We start from the raw sequence: 21,095 nt of genomic DNA, 5'->3' as shown, positions 1-21,095 counted from the left end.
GAGGCAGAGAGATGTGCAGAATTCGGGATATATTTTGGAAGTATAACTGGTAGGACCTAAAATGGTGAGGGAAACAGTAGAAGGAACAACCCTTAGGTGACACATTTGTATATTTTCATTCTTTAACAGTGCATTTAGGTGTGAAAGGAGGAAATTAGAATGTAGGTGCCTGTATCCAAAATAGATAATTGAAGTTATGTTACACTTTTGAATTATGCTTCAGGTAGGTAGCTAAATTAGGGACCGGAAGGGAATATGTGACCTGGAAAACGTAAGGGCTGGTCAGAGGCTGACATATACAGGCTCCTGCGACCCGACAGACTGTCTCAGGACCTATTCAGGGAGTCCAGGTCTCAGCTCAGGACCTGAGTCTCATGGTTACATACTGGTATCTGGGAACCTGGGCCTCTGATGCCCACTGGCTCTGAAGGCTCTGACTTTTCAAGAAGGATATCTCACCGAATTTGCCAGATTATCTTCTATATGTTGCATAGACTAATCTTATCCCAATCCTACCTGATAGAGCTTATTAAATTTTGCTGCTATCCAAGCACTTATTCAGAAGCCTGTAATATTGCAGTAGAACAAGGTAACACATTATCGCCCTCCCATTCTAACTGCCCCTCTCAGTCTCACCAATCAGGGTTCTATAGTCTGTGGATCCTGTGAGGTACCAGGTAATCCTGGCAATGGCATTTACTCCTCTCCATTTCTGTTCTGCATTCCTGGCCATGCCGAGGCACAGCATCAGGGTATGTAAGAGCAGGGCTGGGGTCTGAGATAGCCTCTTCCAAATACAGAAGTGCCAGTCTTAATGGCTTCGCTGACTTCATCTGTGGCACAGGGAACCCATACTTTGTTGTCTTGCCTCTTGAAGCCAGAGGCAGGCCAGTCACAGAAGAATCTGTTCCCTGCCTGGCTTCCTGAAAGGAAAGTGTCAGCCAACTGTTGGAACCTTACATTGGCTTTTCCTCCTGGCCGAGGACCCTTTACTCTCCATCTTGTTTCAGTGGCATAGGAACTCTGAAATGTCCTTGACCTGTTGTTTTGTTTATCCGATATAGAACCTTCTAAGGCTGTGTAAAATGTTGGTTGACCATTTACTAATACTGCCCAATACGTATTTATATCTAAAATATTCAGTTATTGCAAAGACACCAAATATAGGATAAAAAAATAGATGTATATGGGGATGGAATGTGTTATAGCATATTAATTAAGTACAATAGGTGGAGATATGTTCAGAATATTATAGGAACCCACATATTGTGGGTCTCCCCAGGCTTCAAGTGCTTGTTGGAACAGAGATGATGTTATAGATTAAAAAAAATATTTTTACATGGTCTTACAGTTTTGACAAGATTGATCAGTATAATTATATAGTACCACCTCTCTGGATTTCCTCTGAAAAGAAAAATAGAAATGGACAGTAGCAATAATACTGTCAGGGAATCGGATGGATAGGATAAAAATTATGGTGCATATTTGGGTATAACAATTACTTCAAAATTGTTTGTTCATCTGAGGATCAACTTGGTGCAATTAACTTTCCAAAGTACACCTTTCCATTGTGAACACAGCTGTTTTCCTAACTTCTCAGATCACAGATAATGGTGTGATTTTTAATTCTTTTTATTTTGTTCCCTATGTCCAATCTCATTAAATTCTCACAAGGAGAGAGATGCAAAGAAAGAACAGGTAGCCGTGGTAATAAGACAGTGGGTGACAAATATTTCTTTCCTTTTTTGTTTTTGTCTATTTTCCAGAGTTTCTACATGAACAAAGATTAGTAATCAGATGGGACATATAACTTTTTAAAAGGTAGTTTTAGATAACTAAATATGATAAAAGGGTATTCCAAGGAGAACACTGGTATTGGCATAATTAGTTATGAAATATTTATTTACTTTCCTAATCCATATTTTTTCAGTAGAAATGTTTTTTAGTTGGCTTTATTGTATTTGAGAAGATAATTTGTTTCAGTTGAGCACAAAAATATAGGAAGTCTTTATTATTGCAGCTTCGAATACTTTCCACTCTCGTTACTAAGTTCATTGTAGTGCCTTATGCATCGTCTGTCTGTGAATGATGTTGGCAGGCAGGCTGGTTTCTGGCCATTTTGGTAGCCTACTCCACATTCTCTCTCTGCTACTATTCTGCTTTCCTGAACTCTGAGGTGCAGTCACCAAGAACAGAAGTCTCCTGTTTTAGGTGCCTGTACCACTGTTGCTCTGTGGATAATTCCTCTAATGGTGAAATAGGGCTTGGTAGGGAATCCAGTAATTCCAGAGTGGCTTTTTAAGGGGTCTGCATGTGACTTGAGCCAGAGCCAGTTCCAGCAGATGCTCAGGTAAGCTGTTCAGCAGGTTCCTTTCCTTGATATAATGAGAAGAATAGAACAATAAAGAAAATGGGTTTTGAGAAACTGATACATGGTTGCAGCATTTTGTTTTGGTGGGTGGAAGTGAAGAATAAGCCTTCCTTTTTGCTTAATCTTTTTTTTATCAGTATAGCAGGGGTTTCTCAACTTCTTTGTAATTAGGAGCTAATTTTCTTTTGCATAGGTCTTTGCTATCACCATAAGCCATGGACTGACTAGATGAGTAGATGAAGGATGGAATACCACTTCTGGTATCATTTCTCTTCCACCTGAGATATCAGAAATCCTAGAAGTGGATGGAAGAGCAGTAATTGGTTGCAAACCCATGTGGCTTTCAGAGCAAACAGAGCTTGTTACAAAGAGTTAATAGAATTGTGGTCCTTGTCAATCCCTTTTTTGTCTCCACATGAATGATGGATGCTGTTCACCTATGTGATACACTTCAATGTGCAGGGCCAGGTTCTTATCAACCCCATAAAATTTTGAGAGAAAATAAAACACTATGATTTCTAATCACCATACACATTAATGATATCAGTAAATACCATTCTTTAGAAATTGAAGCATAGATGAGATTTAAGAATTATATGCAGTTCCCAAAGTATTGTCCAAAAGGCTTTCCTTTTATTTAATTTGTAAACTTTACACTTAACAATTAATATTAAGTTATTTGGGGCATGCAAGACACATCTGTAGAACCAATGCAAATGAAATTGTTTCATAATTTCATTTTCATATTGTTCATTGCTGGTTCACAACTGATTTGAGTTAATATTGTTTTCTGCAATTCATTCATTAGCTCTAATAGTTTTTTGTGGATTCTTTGGGATTTTCTACGTATAGAAATAATAGTTTTACATCTTCCTTTTCAGTTTGGATGCTCTATATTTCTTTTTCTTGCGTAATTACTCTGGCTAGGACTTCTACTACAATGTTGACTAGCAGTGGTAAAATGGACTCCCTTGAGGCTTATCAATTTTGTTGATCATTTCAAAAAACCACCTTTTGGTTTCATTGATTCTCTCTATTGTTTTTAGGTCTATTTCATTAATCCCCACTCTAATATTTAATATTTTCTTCCTTCTGATAACTTTGGGTTTAGTTTGCTCTTCTTTCTCTGGTTCGTTGAGTTATAAATTTAAGTTATTTGAAATCTTTTTTAATGTAGTAACTACTTGTCTTTATTACAGTGGGAAAGCAGCTAATAGACAATACAGCATGTAAATAAATGGTCATAGCTGTGTTTTTTTTTTTTTTTTAAACAGGCTGCAGACCTAGTTTGCCAGCCTATGCTAGCTACATCCCATAAGATCTGAGATGTTTCATTTTTTATTGTTGTTGTAGAGCATTGCTTCCTTCATCCTTCTGTATCCTAGGTGGAAATTAGAAGTCCATCAAGTTTCTTTTTTAAATTCAGTACACCAAAATGTCAACATGAATAGGTCTTTAATTTGCCACCTGGGACCTGACTCCTCGCATTTAGAATCTGTGCAGGTGAGAGGAACTGGGGACTCATTGTTCAGGATGCAGATTTTTTTAATAGACTTTATATTTTAGAGCAGTTTTAGGTTCACGGAAACGTTGAACAGATAGTACAGACTTCCCATATACCTCTCTCCCTCAACACATATGACTTCCTCCACTAACACCATTCTACACCAGAGAGGTACATTTCTTACACTGATGAACCCACGTTGACACATCATAATTACTTTAAGTCTATAATTTACATTATGCTTCACTCTTTGTGTTGTACATTCTGTGGATTTCAGCAAATGGATATGTCTACTTACAGTACCATACACAATACTTAAAACTTTTCTGTGCTCCACTTATTTTCCTTTTTTTATCTCTGGCAACCACTGATTATTTTACTGTTTCCATAGTTTTGCCTTTTCCATAAGGCAAAAGGATACATATGTCTACAGTATGTATCCTTTTCAGATTAGCTTCTTTTACTTAGTAATATGCATTTAAGATTCCTCCATGTCTTTTCACAGTTTGATAGCTCATTTCCATTTAGCACTAAATAGTGTTGTATTGTCTGGACATACCACAGTTTATTGATTCACATACTAAAGGATGTCTTAGTTGCTTCTAAATTTTGGCAATTATGAGTAATGCTGCTGTAAACATCTATTTACAAATTTTTGCATGGATGTAAGTTTTCAACTCATTTGGGTAAAAACCAAATAGTAGTATGATGGATCATATGGAAAGAATTTGTTTAGTGTTTTAAGAAACTGCTAAAATGTCTTATAAAGTAGGTGAACCATTTCGCATTGCCACCAACAGTGAATGAGAGTTTCTGTTGCTCCACATTGTTGGCAGCATTTGATGTTGTCAGTGTTTTGGATTTTGGCCATTCTAGTAGGATCATAGTGGTATCTCATTGTTTAATTTGCAGTTCCCTAATGATGCATGATGCTAAGCATCTTTTTATATGCTTGTTTACCATCTGCTATCTTTGTTGAGGTGTCAGTTCAACTTTTTTGCCCATTTTGTAATCAAGTTACTCATTTTCTTGTTGTTGAGCTTGAAGAGTTCTTTGTATATTTTGGGTAACAGTGCTTTATCAGATGTGTCTTTTGCAGATGTTTTCTCTCAGTCTGTGTCTTGTTATGTTTTTTTCACTGAGTTCTCTGCTTTTTGTCCCTTGACTCATCCCTGCCCTACGTTGTGCCCACTGTCCTCAAGCCTGGAGTTGCTTCAGCTCGCTTGTCTCAATTCATTCCTTTCTATTTCGTGCCAAGAAAGAGGAGAGCCTGCTTGCTCCAGCTGATAACCTGGGGGCTTAACTGCTCTTGACAAACTTGGAAACAGCCTCATCATGCCCAGATTCTACCCCATGCTTTCCAGCACTCTGTTTGTCAAATCAACTTGCTTATTATCAATGACATTTTTCCCTCTGAGCACTTAGGTTTCACAGCTTCTTCTACTGACAAATCATTTACTGTTTCTGCATTTACACTCTCTACATCTTCTGGTCTCTCTGGCTTACACTCTTTGCTTTGTATAAGGACTCAACTTAGGCATTCCTTCCCCCTCCTGCTCTGCGGCATCTGGTCTCTTCTATTCCTTGTGAACAAGAATTTCAGGCAGTTTTTGTCAAGTTCAGAATTATGCCCTTCCCTAATAGTGAAAGCACTTGACTTATCCATTCTTCCTAATGGCTTCATGGCACCCTCGATTCATAATAGTGGTTGATTTTTCAAGATGCATCTTCATTTTATGATTTTATGTACCACTAAGGGGAAAAAAAAGGGCAGTCAAACTATGATACCCAATTGATTTGTAAGACGCATCCCAGTTTAAAAGACGCTTAAATGCAAGAAAACATGTCTTAGAATCATGCATTATCCAGCACCATTGTGATCATACAAACAGAAGATTATGTATAGATTCTAAATCTCCTAAAATTCCTAGAGAGAGTCATTTCTCAATTAAATTTCAGGGACAAAATTTACTGCCAGGAACTTTGTAACTTTCCCTGGCTTTCCGTGGTACTCATCCTTCAGGATTATCTGACCACACCAGCCACTAAAATCATTCTTGTCTTGTGTCTGAACTCAAGTTGCTTTCCTCAGAGTCCTCCGCAGCAGCCTCTGCCCTGTTATGCCTTTTCTGTTTACAGCAGGCTGCCTCCAGTCGTCTCTGCTGCAAACTTCCCCTGCTCTGTACAGTATTCTGTACTCTACAGCTTGACAATTAACCTATGTTATCCAGAACTGTCTGCCGTTATTTTGTGTATGTTTTATTTTAAGCAGTTCTAATATTTAAGTTCCATTTAAGTGAGAACATTTATACCCTTTTTTGTCATAATGTATTTTAAAGGTACTGAGCACATAGTAAGGCATTCACTACAAGTTTGTTGATTGATTTTTGTTGTTGTTATGTTTGGTAGCCAAATCCCATTGCATTCTTGTAAGCCATATAGGAAGATTTCTGTTTGGTATTTTAGAAGTCAAGTTAAGTTCTCTGGGGAAATAGATATATTCTACATAACCATAGAGGAAAATACCTAGCTCCAGTGTTATTAGACCTTTTCAATATTTTTCAATAAGACTTTTCCAACAATTATTATGGAAACTCAGAGAGAGCAAACATATCTTGAAAGGTAATTTCCAAAGTAATTGGATTTTTAAGCTCTTTGTGGAGCTTTATAGTGCCCTTGGCTTAAATAAATCCAAATGAACATTTTTTAATTTATTTTATTTTTAAATATTTTGTTAACTGCCTTATAAATGTTTCATTTGGACATAAGTCTATTGCTGGAATTAACTTGATTACATAATGTATGAAGAACAGACTTTGTTTTTCTTATTTTTCTTTTAACTTTAAACAAGAGAAAGTAGACCAAGATATGAAGAAAAAAGGAAGGGATTCATTGCCAAGACGATGGGTGTCCTCTGTTCCCTAACCACTCACCTTGAACTTTAGATCTTTAGTGCATCCGCCTAGTATACTGATCTGATTTTACAAACATTAATGCCAAATGAATCTATGGCTGAGAATTTTGTGAGAATATGAGTTAAGAGGGTTTACGTCTCACATCACATTATAACAGACTGTTAAAACGCTCTGTAGATATTCAGCCGGCCAGTTGCCTTGGTTTTTTTCACCACTCTCACAGCCTCTTAAACATTCCCTCCATATTTAGGAACAGTTCAAACCTGGTCTTTGGCTTACAAGCTCCACTCAAAAAAAGAAAGGATGATTCCATCACCTCTAAAAGAAAAAAGTTTTAACATGCCCTTCTCTAGTAAGGCTGCTACTAAGGCACAGATTCCAAAAGGAGAACCATTCCATAGAAACATTAGCTTCCCTGAGCAAGCTAGTTAGAGTTCACCAGTAATATTTGATAATTTGAGAACATTTTATTTCCAAGGTTGGCCTGGGAATGCTATTGAATATAAGCTGAGATACAGAGCTATGGCCTGTGTCACTGCTCTAGACCAGAGGTCAGTGACCCACCGTTTCTGGGTCAGAGGTCTGAGAGCCTCTTTTCAATATTCTCTAACTTTGGCGCCTTAAGGCCCAACTAATTTTTCAGTGAGTCGCTCAACTAGTAGAACTGAGGGTTTAATAATAAAAATAGAATTATGAAAGTATATTCTTTCTTTGTTTAAAATGTACCAGGTCTTTTTTTAAAAAGGCACCTGAGACTGCGCCTTTACTACTTTGTAAGTGCCCTTGTGTCTCAGTGTAGGGCGTATGCACTCTATGGGTGAATCTGTCTCTCTCCCCTGCCTCTCTGCAGCTGGCCTATTTGTCTGTCTGTCTCTGACACTGATCAGAAAGGGAAAGTGAATTAGTATCCAGAATTTTCAAACAAAGAGTAAAGACAGACTGGTAGGGAAAGCGTCACCTGGGGGAGCCATGAGGAGGGCGTTTGCGTGTGACCGCTGTGTGGCTGGGTCTGTGTGAGTCAGGGGCAGACAGGCGGGGCACGCTGGGGCTGGCCTCACCTGGCTCAGCAGCAGCCTCGGTGGCCAGCAGAGAGGAGGTGCTGCTGGCCCCCGCACTCTAAGAGGATCCCTCCCTGTGATGGAAGAGTGAAGCAGTCAGACTGCAGTTGCCCACCTTCCCTCCCCACCTCAAATCTGTCTTCATCCTCGCTCTCTTGGGAGGAATTATTTATGCCCTCAGCCAGCACCAGCCTGTCCATCTGTCAGTCAATCCTGACCTCAGCTTTCCCCATGACCTTGGTGCAACAATGAACCCTTATGTGGAGTGCATTCTCAGTCTCTTTAAAAAAAAAAAAAAAAAATCTCTCTAGGCTCTCTCTGGACCCTGGACTCTGCTTCCTTCTCATCTGTCATCCTTGTTCTTAGTTGTTTTCTTCCTTTTCAGCAACCATTTTTTGGAGTTCTTCTCTCCCACTAACTGCCTCCATTCACTCACCATCCGCTCATCCACTGTTGCCACTTGCCCTCCAGCTTCTGCCCTCACCACTCCTGAATGTGCTCTCTCAAAGGTTACTTCGGAGAGTTAGATTCTGAATACAGAGGCTTCAGGTTTTGTTCTTCTTGATTGTTGTGCATCCTTGGACACCATGCACCACCCACCCCTAGCATCCTGTACCTTGGGATCCTGCCTCCGTGACACTGACTCCTCTCTCAGCAAGGCTGCCGCTGTCTGTGGGTCCTCATCCTCCTCACACCCCTGAGCCCTGCGCAAGGCCTGGCCCTCAGTCTTTTCATTCTTTCTCAGTAGTTTTTCCCCTTGGGATCTGACTCGGCCCAACAGCGTATCTCTGCAGTGTGGACTGGGTCCACCTTCCAAGCTCTGAAGCCAGTCTTCCCCTCAGAGTCTGGTGTTTTCCCATCTTTGTGCCTGTTGCTCTTCCTGTGCCTTCAGCCGGGAATTCTCTCTCTACACCTTTCCCCTTCATATTTCAACTAAATTAAGAGATTTAGGTTAAGATAAAGTCAACATTTTACTCAAAGTAAGGGAAAACTCATACATTACGGTTCTCACTCCCACACCCTGCAAAGACTTATTTTGTATTTCTTCTCCTTTGTAAGACTTATCAAAAATTTACTTTGATTTATTGAGTACATATTTTTTAAGGTAAGTCTGTCCACTAAATGACATGGGAACAGACACCGCATATATGCATCTAGTTCACTGCTGTGTTTTCTCTGCCAACTATAGGTGTTAGTATGTAGCAAGTGTGCAGTAAATTTTTGTTAAAGAATGAGTGAAGTAAGAATAGACCATTAAAGATTTGCTAGTAAGCTGTCAAATCTTATCTAGGTAATTGGATTTTTTTACATTTTGCTCTTTTCCATAAGTATAATGGTTAATATTCATTATTCTTGAAAACGTTTTAAGTATAATTTTTAAAAATAAGTTTTAGTTCAGTAGATGATTTTAAGAAAACCTTGCAGGGTATCACTTGGTAAGTAATAAATGTTTCTTTGATTTTTATTTCCAGTTTCATTGTTATGTTTTTCTAAAGCTAAGGTATTTTGAGTATTGATTTATTCTTTTGGTACTTTTACTGTTAGTCATTTAAAAGGGTTTAATGTTTTCTGATTATGACAGTAACATACATTCATTATAGAAGATTTAGAAATAATACATATCCTCAGTTAAAATTTGATATATTTATTCACACACATTTAAATATGTATCTGCACACAAATGAACACTTTTTTTTCCCTCTGTAAAATTGGATTTTATTGTATATAACATTGTGTATTTGCCTTATATAACAAGCTTTTTCTTAAGTTATTAAATATTCTTCTAAATGAGATGTGCTTTTTAATGGTTTCATGACATTATTTTGTATGAAGTTAACATCATTTAATCAGTGATTCCCTTACCTTGGCATTGTTAAACCTGTTGGTGTGTAACATGCAATAATTGAGGTCCTCTTAAAATACTTTCAACTAATATAACACATTTTTCAGTGAATGTACATTATTACTAATGAGTTATACTTTAGTGGGAACATCTTGTATTGGTATTGTCAATGTATTCGCCAGCTTGGTCTACATAAGAAATTACCATAGACGTTCTTGCTGTGCTGGCACATGACAGAAAGAGAGAAGAGGTAAGCTCTCTTCTTCTTTTCTAAATTCTATTTTATTGATTATGCTATTAGAGTTGTCCTAATTTTCCCCCATTGTCCCCCTTCACCCAGCACCCCCACTCCCTCAGGCAATCCCCACACCATTGTTCATGTCCATGGGTCATGCATATAAGTTCTGTGGCTACTTCATTTTCTACTGTACATTACATCCCCATGGCTATTCTGTTACTACCTATTTGTACTTAGTCCCCTCACCTTTTCACCCATCCCCCCTCACCCCCTGCCATCTGGCAACCATCAGAATGCTCTCTGTATCCATGATTCTGTCTCTGTTCTTCTTGTTTGCTTAGTTTGTTTTTTAGATTCAATTGTTAATACATATTTATTGCCATTTTATTGTTCATAGTTTTGATTTTTTTTTCTTTAATAAATCCCTTTAACATTTCATATAATAATGATTTGGTGATGATGAACTCCTTTAGTTTTTTTTTGTATAGGAAGCTCTTTATCTGTCCTTCAAGTTCTAAATGATATCTTTGTTGGGGTAGAGCAGTCTTGGCTATAGTTCCCTACTTTTCATGACTTTAAATATTTCTTGTCAATCCTTTCTAGCCTTCTTTTGAGAAATCCACTGAGAGTCTTATGGACACTCCCCTGTAGGTATCTAACTTCTTTTCTCTTACTGCTTTTAAGATTCTCCCTTTGTCATTAACCTTTGACATTTTAACTATTATGTGTCTTGGAGTGGGCCTCTTTGCATCCATCTTGTTTGGGACTGTGCTTCCTGGACTTGCATGCCTATTTCCTTCACCAAATTAGGCAAGCTTTCTTGAAATAGATTTCCAATTTCTTGCTTTTTCTCTTCTCCTTTTGGCATCCCTATGATATGAATGTTGGACTGCTTGAAGTTGTCCTAGAGAATGCTTATACTATCCTTGTTTTTTTTTTTTTTTTTTTTTTTTTAATTCTTTCAGCTTTTGGTTGTTCTGATTGGTTGCTTATGTTCCAAATCATTGATTTGACTCTTTGCTTCATTATTCTACTGTTGTTTCCTTGTAAATTTTTTTTATTTCAATTAGTGTATCCTTTGTTTTTGACTGGATTTCTGGATTGTTTTAATGCTGTTGAGGGCCTCACTAAGTTCTTTGAGCATCCTTATAGCCAGTGTTTTGAACTCTCCATCTGATAGATTGCTTATCTCCATTTTGTTTAGCTTTTTTTTTTTTTTTTGAGTTTTGATTTGTTCTTTCATATCAGCCATGTTCTTTGTCTCCTCATTTTGGCAGCCTTCCTGTGTTTGTTTCTATGTATTCAGTAGAGCTACTATGACTTCCTGCCTTGGTAGCATGGCCTAATGTAGTAGGTGTCCTGTAGGGTCCAGTGGCACACCATACCATATCACTCAAGCTGGGTACTCGAGGTGCACGCTTTGTGTTGGCTGAGTATACCCTCCTCTTGTAATTGAGCCTTGATTGGTTTTGGCAGGTCAATGGGAGGGATTTACCAAGACCAGCCAGCCATAAGGACTAGCTGTGACTACTGGTCACCAACCTCTGACTTCTCTGGAGAGTCAGCTATGCAGGGGCAGAGTGGTGGTGCTTTAACATGGTCTGTGTTGTTTACAGGGTGCACAGGCTCTGGGGTGTCCCAGGTGGTTCAGGCCAGGGTCAGCCCCGACCTGTGTTTTTGCTGGGGCCACCCTGCCTAAGCTATAAAGCAACCTGAGATGGCAGCTATTTGTGCTGGGCTTGGAGATTCCCAGGAGAAGCCAAGCTGTGAATCTAGGCTGGCTGCTGCTAGTGCCAGGCCTGGGGCCACTTAGCAGGAGGTACATGGGCTGGGATTCACTGAGACCTACTATTGCTTGTTTGATAGGATTTAGGGTGTTGTGAAATATGAGCCAAGATGAGGAATTCATATTGAAAAGTCACTGTTAACAGCTTGAGTGTGCCTGGAAGTTGGGTGGGAGGGAGTCTCTGGAGTTCTCCAGTGTGGGGCAAACAGTATTAGCCAGGGTGATGGAGTCTCAGATATGGCACCCACCTGCCAGCTCTGTGGCTCTATGGGGGGAGGGTTCAGAAAAGGGGTAGTGGCCTCTACCAGCCTTTCTTTACAGGCAGAGCCTGTCCCCTAGCCCTCGTCTTGATGCCAGACTCTTCATTTTCTCCTTGTACACCACTGGGGCCTTTCAGGCTGATACCCTGGTGCTAGAGCTCAGAGGGAGTGAGTCTGAGTAGGCCCATGTGGGTTCTTTAAGAGGAACTGCTTGGAACTCCAGCAGTTTCTTCCACCGATTCAATCCCCACTGGATTTTGCAGCCAGAAGTTATGGGGATTTATCTTTCTAGCACTGGAACCCTGGGCTAGGGGTCCTGATATGGGGCTGGGACTCCTCACTTCCAATCTATTCCTCCTGAATTTTTATCTACCACATGGGGATGTGGGACCAGTCTGTTCCATGTCCCTACCCCTCCTACCAGTCTGGATCGAAGTGGTTTCTTTGATTCCATAGTTGTTGGACTTCCATTCAGCTCAATTTCTCATAGTTCTGAGGGATGGTTGTTCTATAGTTTAGTTATAATTTTGATGTGGTTGTCCAAGGATGCGAGCTTGTTTACCTATGCTGCCATCTTCACCAGAAGTCGCTCTCTTCTTATGAAGGCATTAATCCCACCATGAAGGCCCACTCTTATGACCTTGCCTAAATGTAATTATTTCCCAAAGGCTCCATCTCCAAATGCCATTATATTGGGGATTAGGGCTTCACCACATGAATTTTGTGGGAGGTTTATAGCAGCCAACAATGAGAACTTTTTCAGAAACTATTTATTTTTACCTAAGTGACATTTTAAAAGTAGGATCTAGAATTGTTCTCATTTTATCTGTGGGTAACATTATCCTAAAATCTTCATAGAAAAAGTTAAAATTATTCACTATTCCTTATTCATCTTGGAATATATAGCTAAATTATGCTATAATTGGAATAAAGTGGATCTGTGAAATTGTATGAAATTGCTGAAATGATTGTACTATCCCATTTCATGAATGTTCATAGTCCCAGAAAACCTGTAAATGGCTCTTAGTGTCTTTTAAAATAGTTTATAAAAAGAGATATTGGAGGGTTTTCTTTTCCTATATGGAAAATAATAGCCAGTTTTATGGGTGATTATGGTCATTTACTGAAGTTTCTTTTGAAATTAGTCTCATTCTCTCTGTAAATAAATGATGCAATGTTAAGGAAGCCTTACCATCTTATAGTGCTTTATATTTTTCAGCAAAACTAACATTATTCTAAAAATGTCAAAGATAGGTTGATCTTATAACAACAATGTCACTAGGGTAGACTAAATATGGTTTTTCTTTAACATTGAGAAACTTGAAACTTGGAGAAATGATTTCACTTAAGGTCATAATCCAATTTGGATCAAATCTGCTACTTCAAGTCATATATGCTATGTGTTTAAAAAACATAGAACATTTATATTACCTTGGTCTGAGAAATAGCAATTAATTAGAGAAAGATACTAGTAAATGTTTACTTTTGTAATTATGTTGAAAAGTGAATACTTAGAGGATTCTACTTCTAGTTAAGGTATACTTGAAAATTTACACATAACATTTTAATTATTTTAAAGTAATTAAATAGTGATGTATTTCAGAAAGTACACTATTGATTTGTTATTATGTTCAGCATCCTTTTATTGTTACATTTTAAGTTTTTAGAGACTTATTTTAACATTTCTTTCCTGGAAGAAATACTAATATATGATCACTATGATATTGTATTTCTTTTATATAACATATCAATACTTTCAAATCACAAAATTAGGGCTCTTTTTGTAGTGGTAAGAACCCTGGATTATTCAGTAGAAAGTAAAGTTTGTGCAAATTTAAATTTAAAAAAAATTTTGGCTACCGATTTTATCTGGTTAGATGGCTTGTCGATGTGTAGATCAGAAAAGTCAGTAATAAGGTCTTTCAACAACTGCTCCACTTTTCTGTTACAGGAGGAAAGCAGCTGTAGGCAATACAGTAGTCCCCTCTTACCCAGTTTCATTTTCTGAGATTTCAGTTACCTGTGGTCAACCACAGTCTGAAAATATTAAATGGGAAGTTCTGGAAATAAATAATTCATGAGTTTCAAATTGTGCACCATTGTCAGTAATGTGCTGAAATCTTGTGTCATCCCGCTCCATGCTGTCCCAGATGCGAGCCATCCCTTTGTCCAGTGTATCCATGCTGTACCTACAGTACAGTAAGGTATTTTGAGAGAGAGAGAGACCACATTCACATAACTTTTATTACAGTGTATTGTGATAATTGTTCTATATTATTATTGTTGTTAATCTCTTACTGTGCTAATTTATAAATTAAACTTTATCATGAGTATGTGTGTATAGGAAAAGACGTAGTACACATAGAGTTTGGTACTAGCTGCAGGTTCCAGCATTCACTGGGGTCTTGGAATGTATTTCCTGTGGATAAGGGAGCACTACTGCATGTAGACAAATGGGCATAGCTGTGCTCCAGTAAAACTATTTCAAAGAATCAGCAGCCATATTTTGCCTGCAGGCTGTAGTTTGCTGACCTCTAGATTAGAATATAAAGTGAAATAGAGTTCCTCACCAAAAATGTTTCCCTATTAATTTGTCAGATGTTTTGACTATTTTTCTTAAATTCTCTTTCTAACTTAATGTTGTAATTCCTACTTCTGTCCTTTTTAATTTCACCTTTTATTAATTTTATTCACATTTGTGCTCCTGTACTTTTATACCTTCAGCTACTTTTCTGGGCTCTTTAACATCTTCACATAGCTTTCCAACCTGTTGTCAAGAACCCCCCAAATTAAATTATTCTAATATTTTTTGAGTTTCAGGAATGAGTGGTGTTAAGGAAACGGAAGTGCCAAAGATAAAAAAAAAGGCTGAACTCCCATAGGTTTGGGTGATCTTGCAAGACTTATTAAAGGAGTCAGGACTTGAGCTGACTCTTGAAAGACTGGAGGGAAATTAAATATATTTTAAAAGATAAACAATGAAAACTTTTTTAAAAAGGAAGGATATTTTTCCATTGGCTATAGCATGGATTAACCTTGAGGACATTATGCTAAATGAAATAAGTCAGAGAAATGAAACTATTATATGATCTCAATAATATGTGGAATCTAAAAAGAAGCCCCAACAAATAGTCAAACAAACAAAAATACTAGCTCATTAGATATAGAAAAAGGATTAGTAGTTCCCAAGGGTGGTCAAAATGTACAAACTTCTAGTTATAAAATAAATAAGTATTGGAACTGTAATGTACAGCATGGTGACCATAGTTAATAATACTGTATTGTATATTGGAAAGTTGCTAAGAGATTAAGTCTTAAAATTCTCATCACAAAAATAATAAAAAAAAAAATTGAAGAGTATTTTAACAAATTACTGACATGGGGAAGCTCACATTGCTTCCCTCCCACATTTTATTCCCAGTTAGATGGGATCCTGCCATGGACTGATCCTTTTTAAGGATGATTACCTTGAGCAAAGTGCTAAAGATGTGACTCATTTTTCTCTGGAGATTCCATCTCTTTGGGTGTCTCTTCTCCTTCCATGTGCTTACTAAGATATGTAGGAGATGCACACAGACCTGCCCCAGAAAGGTCTGAGACCTGTGGCCACGACCAGTTCTGCGCCAGGAATTCTGTCAAATGAACTTCTCTCGGGCTGGCTGGCATGGTTTTTCTGTGTCCCAGACTTTTGTGGTCATTAACATGGTAGGCAGGTATGACCCTGGAGAAGGGGATAGGAGGCTATGCTGGATTTATAAATGTGTAAAGGAAAGGAGTCCTCCGTGAAGACCTGTGTTAGCTCACTGGGGACATAACTTGGGATTTGGAAGGAATTAAGGTAAATTAAAAAAGAGAAAGACTGTAAGTAATCATTTAGTTCCCTTCTGTGCATTTATTTTCCTGTGGACCTTGGAGGAGAAAGGGTAGCTGTATTAAGATAGGTTGGTGCCCTGTCATTTCTGTCTTTTTACCTTTGGTATAAGTAGATCTTGTAAAATAGTTATAGCAGACTGAGCGAGGGAGGATATGGCAGGGGTACTGGGTCGGCAAAACAAAGCCCTGTGTGGAGAGACCGAAGCCCATGTAGTAGGCGGGGCCCACAACGTGTCTTCTTTCTGCAAGTACAGCTGCAGGCCCAGTAGGTGACAACCCAGATTTAGCAGTAGGATCCAGAGCTACCAGGATGAGTGAAGAGCCAGGTAGTCTGTCTTAATTGCATCAGGTTACATAAACAAGGTCTTTGCAAAAATGGCAATACTTTTGCATCTTAATTGCAGTGTCTACTATTTGATGCTGAAACTCATTTCAAAAGCCAGAGTAAGAGTACATTAAAATGAGCAAAGCTCCAGGACACTGCTATTTTGCTTCTGGATTGTTGGATTGTATAGTGTTCACTTCTTTTCACTTCAGAAGAAAGTGGGCACATCTCTAAGCCTTAAGTAATAGTCATGAGCAGTGCGCTGTTGGATCACAGTGGTGTGATGGAGGGTGCTAGGGAGCATAGGAGAAGGGCAGCGTTGCTGTAAAGGGAGCATGTTGTCATTTGGAATTAAGGTTGGGGCACTCTCAATGGAATCACTAAAATCCGAGGACTAAAATGAAAGTAAAGACCTGTAGCCAGAACACTCTGGCTGTAAGAATCCACCTTGCTTGGAGGTAGTGAGTCAAACTACAGCACTTGATATGTGAGCAGAAAAATCTTATTGGAATTTGTAAGGAGGCCACATGGGAGAGAAGAGGATTGGCTTTAAAAACCATAGAGGAATTCGAAAAGGAAATTTCTAAATTTAAAAAGTGTTGGCTATTAAACAGTTGAGAGAGGCCTTTGGGAATTCTTAGGGCCCAGAGCTTACACTCATGCAAAGTCTCTCCTATCTGTAGGACGCCAGTGTAGGGCAGAGACCCAGATTTTATCCTGGTCCTCACCACTGCCCCAGGAAGCTAGAGTGGGCCATAAGAAAACTCCTTTCTCATCGATCAGGTGGCCTCCTTTGTCTCTTTCCTCCTCACTGTTTGATTGGTAATAAAACATTCTTAATTTTGAATGCTTTAAAATCCTAATGAAAAAGTCTTCAACTGTAAATGTTAAGATGGTTCTAAGGTAACAATTTAATAAGTAAATCATTCTATGAGTTCAGAAACGATGTGTGATGTTTCACTATTATTTACCAGTCAGTATTAAGTGTGTAGAAAAATATCAATCCAGATGAAAAGTTAACTTCAGGTTAGAAAAATAAATAAGTAAAAGGGAGCTAAGCAAAAAATTAAAGAGTATGTTCATTGAATTTTTTTTCCTTTCTTCTTTAAAACCATGCAGGTAATATATGCTCTAAACACTAAAAACGATGAGCATGAATCCGCAATTCAAGCCCTCAAAGATGCCCACGAAGAAGAAATCCAACAAATTCTTGCTGAAACAAGAGAAAAAATACTACAATATAAAAGCAAAGTAACAGAGGAGTTAGACCTTAAGAGAAAGATTCAGGTTTTAGAAGCATCATTAGAAGATCACAAAAAAATGAAGCAGCAGGCTTTGGCAGAATTTGAAGCTTACAAGCACAGAGTCGAGGACATGCAACTTTGTGCAGAAGCCCAGCACGTCCAACGCATAGTAACCATGTCTGGAGAGGTCGAAGAAATTAGAAGGAAATTTGAGGAAAGATTACAGAGTTTTGGACAACTCCAAGTGCAGTTTGAAAAAGACAAAAGGTTGGCGTTGGAGGATTTGAGGACTGCTCACAGACGGGAGATCCAGGAGCTGCTGAAGTCACAGCAGGATCAGAGTGCCTCGGGGAATAAGGGGCAGAAGACTGGGGACCTGTGCGGAACGGAGGTCGAGACCTTAAACAAAACCCTTGAAGAGCTGAGACTTGAACGGAAAAAGCTCATCGAGGACTATGAAGGCAAGTTGAAAAAAGCTCAATCCTTTTATGAACACGAGCTCGATACTTTGAAAAGATCACAGCTTTTTACAGCGGAAAGCCTACAGGCTAGCAAAGAAAAGGAAGCTGACCTTAGAAGAGAATTTCAGGCACAAGAAGCAGTTTTACGAAAAACGATAGGGAAATTAAAGACAGAGTTACAGATGGTACAGGATGAAGCTGGAAGTCTCCATGACAAATGCCAAAAGCTTCAGATAGCCCTTGTTACAGCAGAGAACAGTGTTCAGGTGAGTGAAGAGTATTACATCCAACACATGGATTTTTTTTTCCCCCCCATTTTTCTTTTTTTTTTTTTTTTTCCTACTCCTTTGTGGGAAAAATCTATGAAGGGGTAATTTTTGCTACTCTGTAGTTATTACTATTTCTTACTAGAATTTCAGGCCCAAAAAGTCTGAAAAGATAGTAAAAGGTCCCCAAATAACTAAAAATCTTGATGAGTGTTTTCTATGAAAGGGTTTTATTTAAATAACATGTTAATATTTTCCATAAGCACTTTGGGAGAGTTAAAATATTGGGCTTTGGACTTACTTATGTGTTTTCTTTTCCCATCATTAAAAACGGTTATAAGAGTCACCTATTAAAAGCATATTTAAAACTAGGCACTGTTAAGTGTGACTTTTGAATAAGAAATTGCTGATGCTTGTAATTTAATTATTTAGCTTAGCATCGTTCTTGCTTATTAGTAATGACTATTTGATCTTTTTTAGGGTCTTCAAAAACAGCTTGATGATGCCAAGGAGGGAGAGATGGCCTTATTAAGCAAGCACAAGGAAGTGGAAAGTGAGCTAGCAGCAGCCAGAGAACGTTTACAACAGCAGGCTTCAGATCTTGTCCTCAAAGCTAGTATGTCTGACATAGTTCTTGGTGTACTCAGCTAAAACCAACACTTAAATGTTAATTCAAGACAAATTAGTCTTTCTTCTAATATTTTAAAATTATTTAGACTCAAGTGTGTTAAGGACTCTAATATCTTATTCATTAATCATAAATAAGCAAATGGTAACTTATTTTTAGAAATGTATTTTTATATAAAAATTAAGTTAGTGGTTATTAAAGCACCAGTAAGCCAGTCACTAAAATAAAAAAGCACTCTAAGAGGCTTTGTCCATTAAAAACATGCATTGTAAAGTATGTAAATTAGGGGAACGAGGTATAAATTAGAGCACCCTCATTTCTTTTGGCTTATTAATAAGGATTACTTTACATAGCAAAGCTGAGTAGTCCATCCTGACATGGTTATTGTGCTGATTTCCTAGTTGTTACTAGAACAACTAGGGTGACCCATGCTAGGTCTGAATTTATATTCTGCCTGAGTGTTTAGTGTGCCAGGTGAAGCCATTTGAACTAGTTCTTTGAGGATGGCATCTGATTTGATGATTCATCAGTGAATCCCAGATTACCCTTTTGCTAATTTTTTTTTTCAACCTAGCATGTATGAGAATCACCAGGATGGCATGTACAACCACAGATGCTGGGACCTAGCCCCAGAGTCTCTGTTTTGTAGGTCTGGGGTGAGCGTCATTTCAAACTGGAGTTCCCAGGTGCTACTGGTACAAGGGGGCTTTGAGAACTGCCCTACCACTTGATTTTTCATACCTTTATCCCACACTCACTTTTTAAATAAAAAAGTGTTAAATTTATTGGGGTGACATTGATGAATACCATTACAAGAGTTTTAAGTGTATAGTTCTATAATACATCACCTGTATATTGCGTTGTGTGCTCACAATCCAAAGTCCAGTCTGCTTCTGTCACCATATATTTAATTTGCTTCCCCCTCCCCCACCCCTTCCCTTCTGGTAACCACCGTACTGTTGTCTGTGGCTATGAGTTTCCTAACAAGCTATGTGCAAATTGTTCTCAGAACAGTCACACTTACTTTTCATCTTTTCTCCTCATTCCCTACCTCCTTTTTTTTTTAAATTTGCTTTTTTTACTTGTTTTTTTCATAACATTGCTGGCCTTATCTGTCTTTTACTCTGCCTTAGTTCTTTATCAGGTCTCTCACATAAAACAAATTCACTTTCAGCCAAACTGCTGCCTGCCACCTTTGCTCCCTGCATAGATATTTCTTCCTTTTTATGTTAGAATTGGAAAAAAGGAGAGATTAGTAAAAACAAATATTTGTTTTAGTTCCATAATGTTAGTGCATCCTCCTTTACTTTGTTTTATTCCCAATACTTTTATTTGCACACCTGAGGAGATGCTTCTACTGCAACTTGTATAGCTTGAAATCTTTAAAAAATAAGTTGCATGGTCCTGGGTACAGGGAGCAATATCAATGCACTTCTTGGTGTGAAGTATTCCCATGGTAAATATTTCCATTTTATACAGTGAAAAAAATCAAAGAACTACTTGTACATACAGACCTTTTATTCCACTTAGGTATTAAGTACAATTTAAGTACAATTGTGTTAATAAATATAGACTTTTATTCCACAGTGCAACAGATATTAAATTGGAGGGGTTTTTCTTTTGGGGGAGTAGGTCGTATTGGAATGCTTCAGTCAACTCAAATGACCCAGGAAGTTACAATTAAAGATCTAGAAACAGAAAAATCAAGGGCCAATGAGAAATTATCTCAGCTTGAAGAAGAAAGAGCTTTTTTGCAAAGCAAATCTCAGAGTCTGGATGAAGAGCAGAAACAGCAGATTCTGGAACTGAAGAAGGTAAAAATGAATGGAGGATCCCTCCCACTTCCAAGAAAGAAAAGGAAGAAAGTTCAGTTTTTCTCTCTTAAGTCTATTTCTTAACCCTAGTAGTTTTTGTTTGAGGAAAAACAGGTATAAATCTAGACTATCTTATTTTGTGTATATATTCAAAATACTGTCAGTAACAACTTATAATGTAAAAACTTAAGGCATTTCAAGTTATTTCAAACCAAATAAACTCTTGTTTGAATGGAATGTACATTTGTGATTAATTGTATTTGGTTTTCTTTGGATGAAACATATTATCAAAATATGCCTAGGAAACTTCTGTAAAACCAAAAAGGGTAACAGACATCATGCTCCGGTGAAACAAGTCAGACATATCATTTGTAGAGTAATTCTGAATATTTATTCCAATTTTTCAGATATCTACAATACCAAGTGGGAGTTCTGGACACTCTTTCTCCTTCCCTCAACTGAAAAATGTCTGTTCTCCTTGCTCCTTGCTCACCTCCCATTCAGTCCTT

At 38.0% G+C, this 21,095-nt stretch overlaps 1 protein-coding gene across 7 annotated transcripts in view; it reads left to right on the top strand.

Annotated features, from left to right (window-relative positions):
- The window catches only part of FAM184A (family with sequence similarity 184 member A), a 114,806-nt gene that overhangs the window by 28,401 nt on the left and 65,310 nt on the right, over positions 1-21,095 (top strand). For all 7 annotated transcript variants that reach the window (XM_090279796.1, XM_090279799.1, XM_090279798.1 and 4 more), the window contains exons 2-4: positions 17,293-18,144; positions 18,625-18,760; positions 20,405-20,586. In XM_090279796.1, the coding sequence (XP_090135922.1) occupies positions 17,293-18,144; positions 18,625-18,760; positions 20,405-20,586 (1,170 nt within the window). The remainder of the gene's footprint in view (positions 1-17,292; positions 18,145-18,624; positions 18,761-20,404; positions 20,587-21,095) is intronic.

Source organism: Furipterus horrens, unplaced genomic scaffold, assembly GCF_987537825.1.
Source record: "Furipterus horrens unplaced genomic scaffold, mFurHor1.1.pri manual_scaffold_6, whole genome shotgun sequence".
NCBI classification, from domain to species: domain Eukaryota; kingdom Metazoa; phylum Chordata; class Mammalia; order Chiroptera; family Furipteridae; genus Furipterus; species Furipterus horrens.
This window is presented reverse-complemented; position numbering and strand designations above follow the sequence as displayed.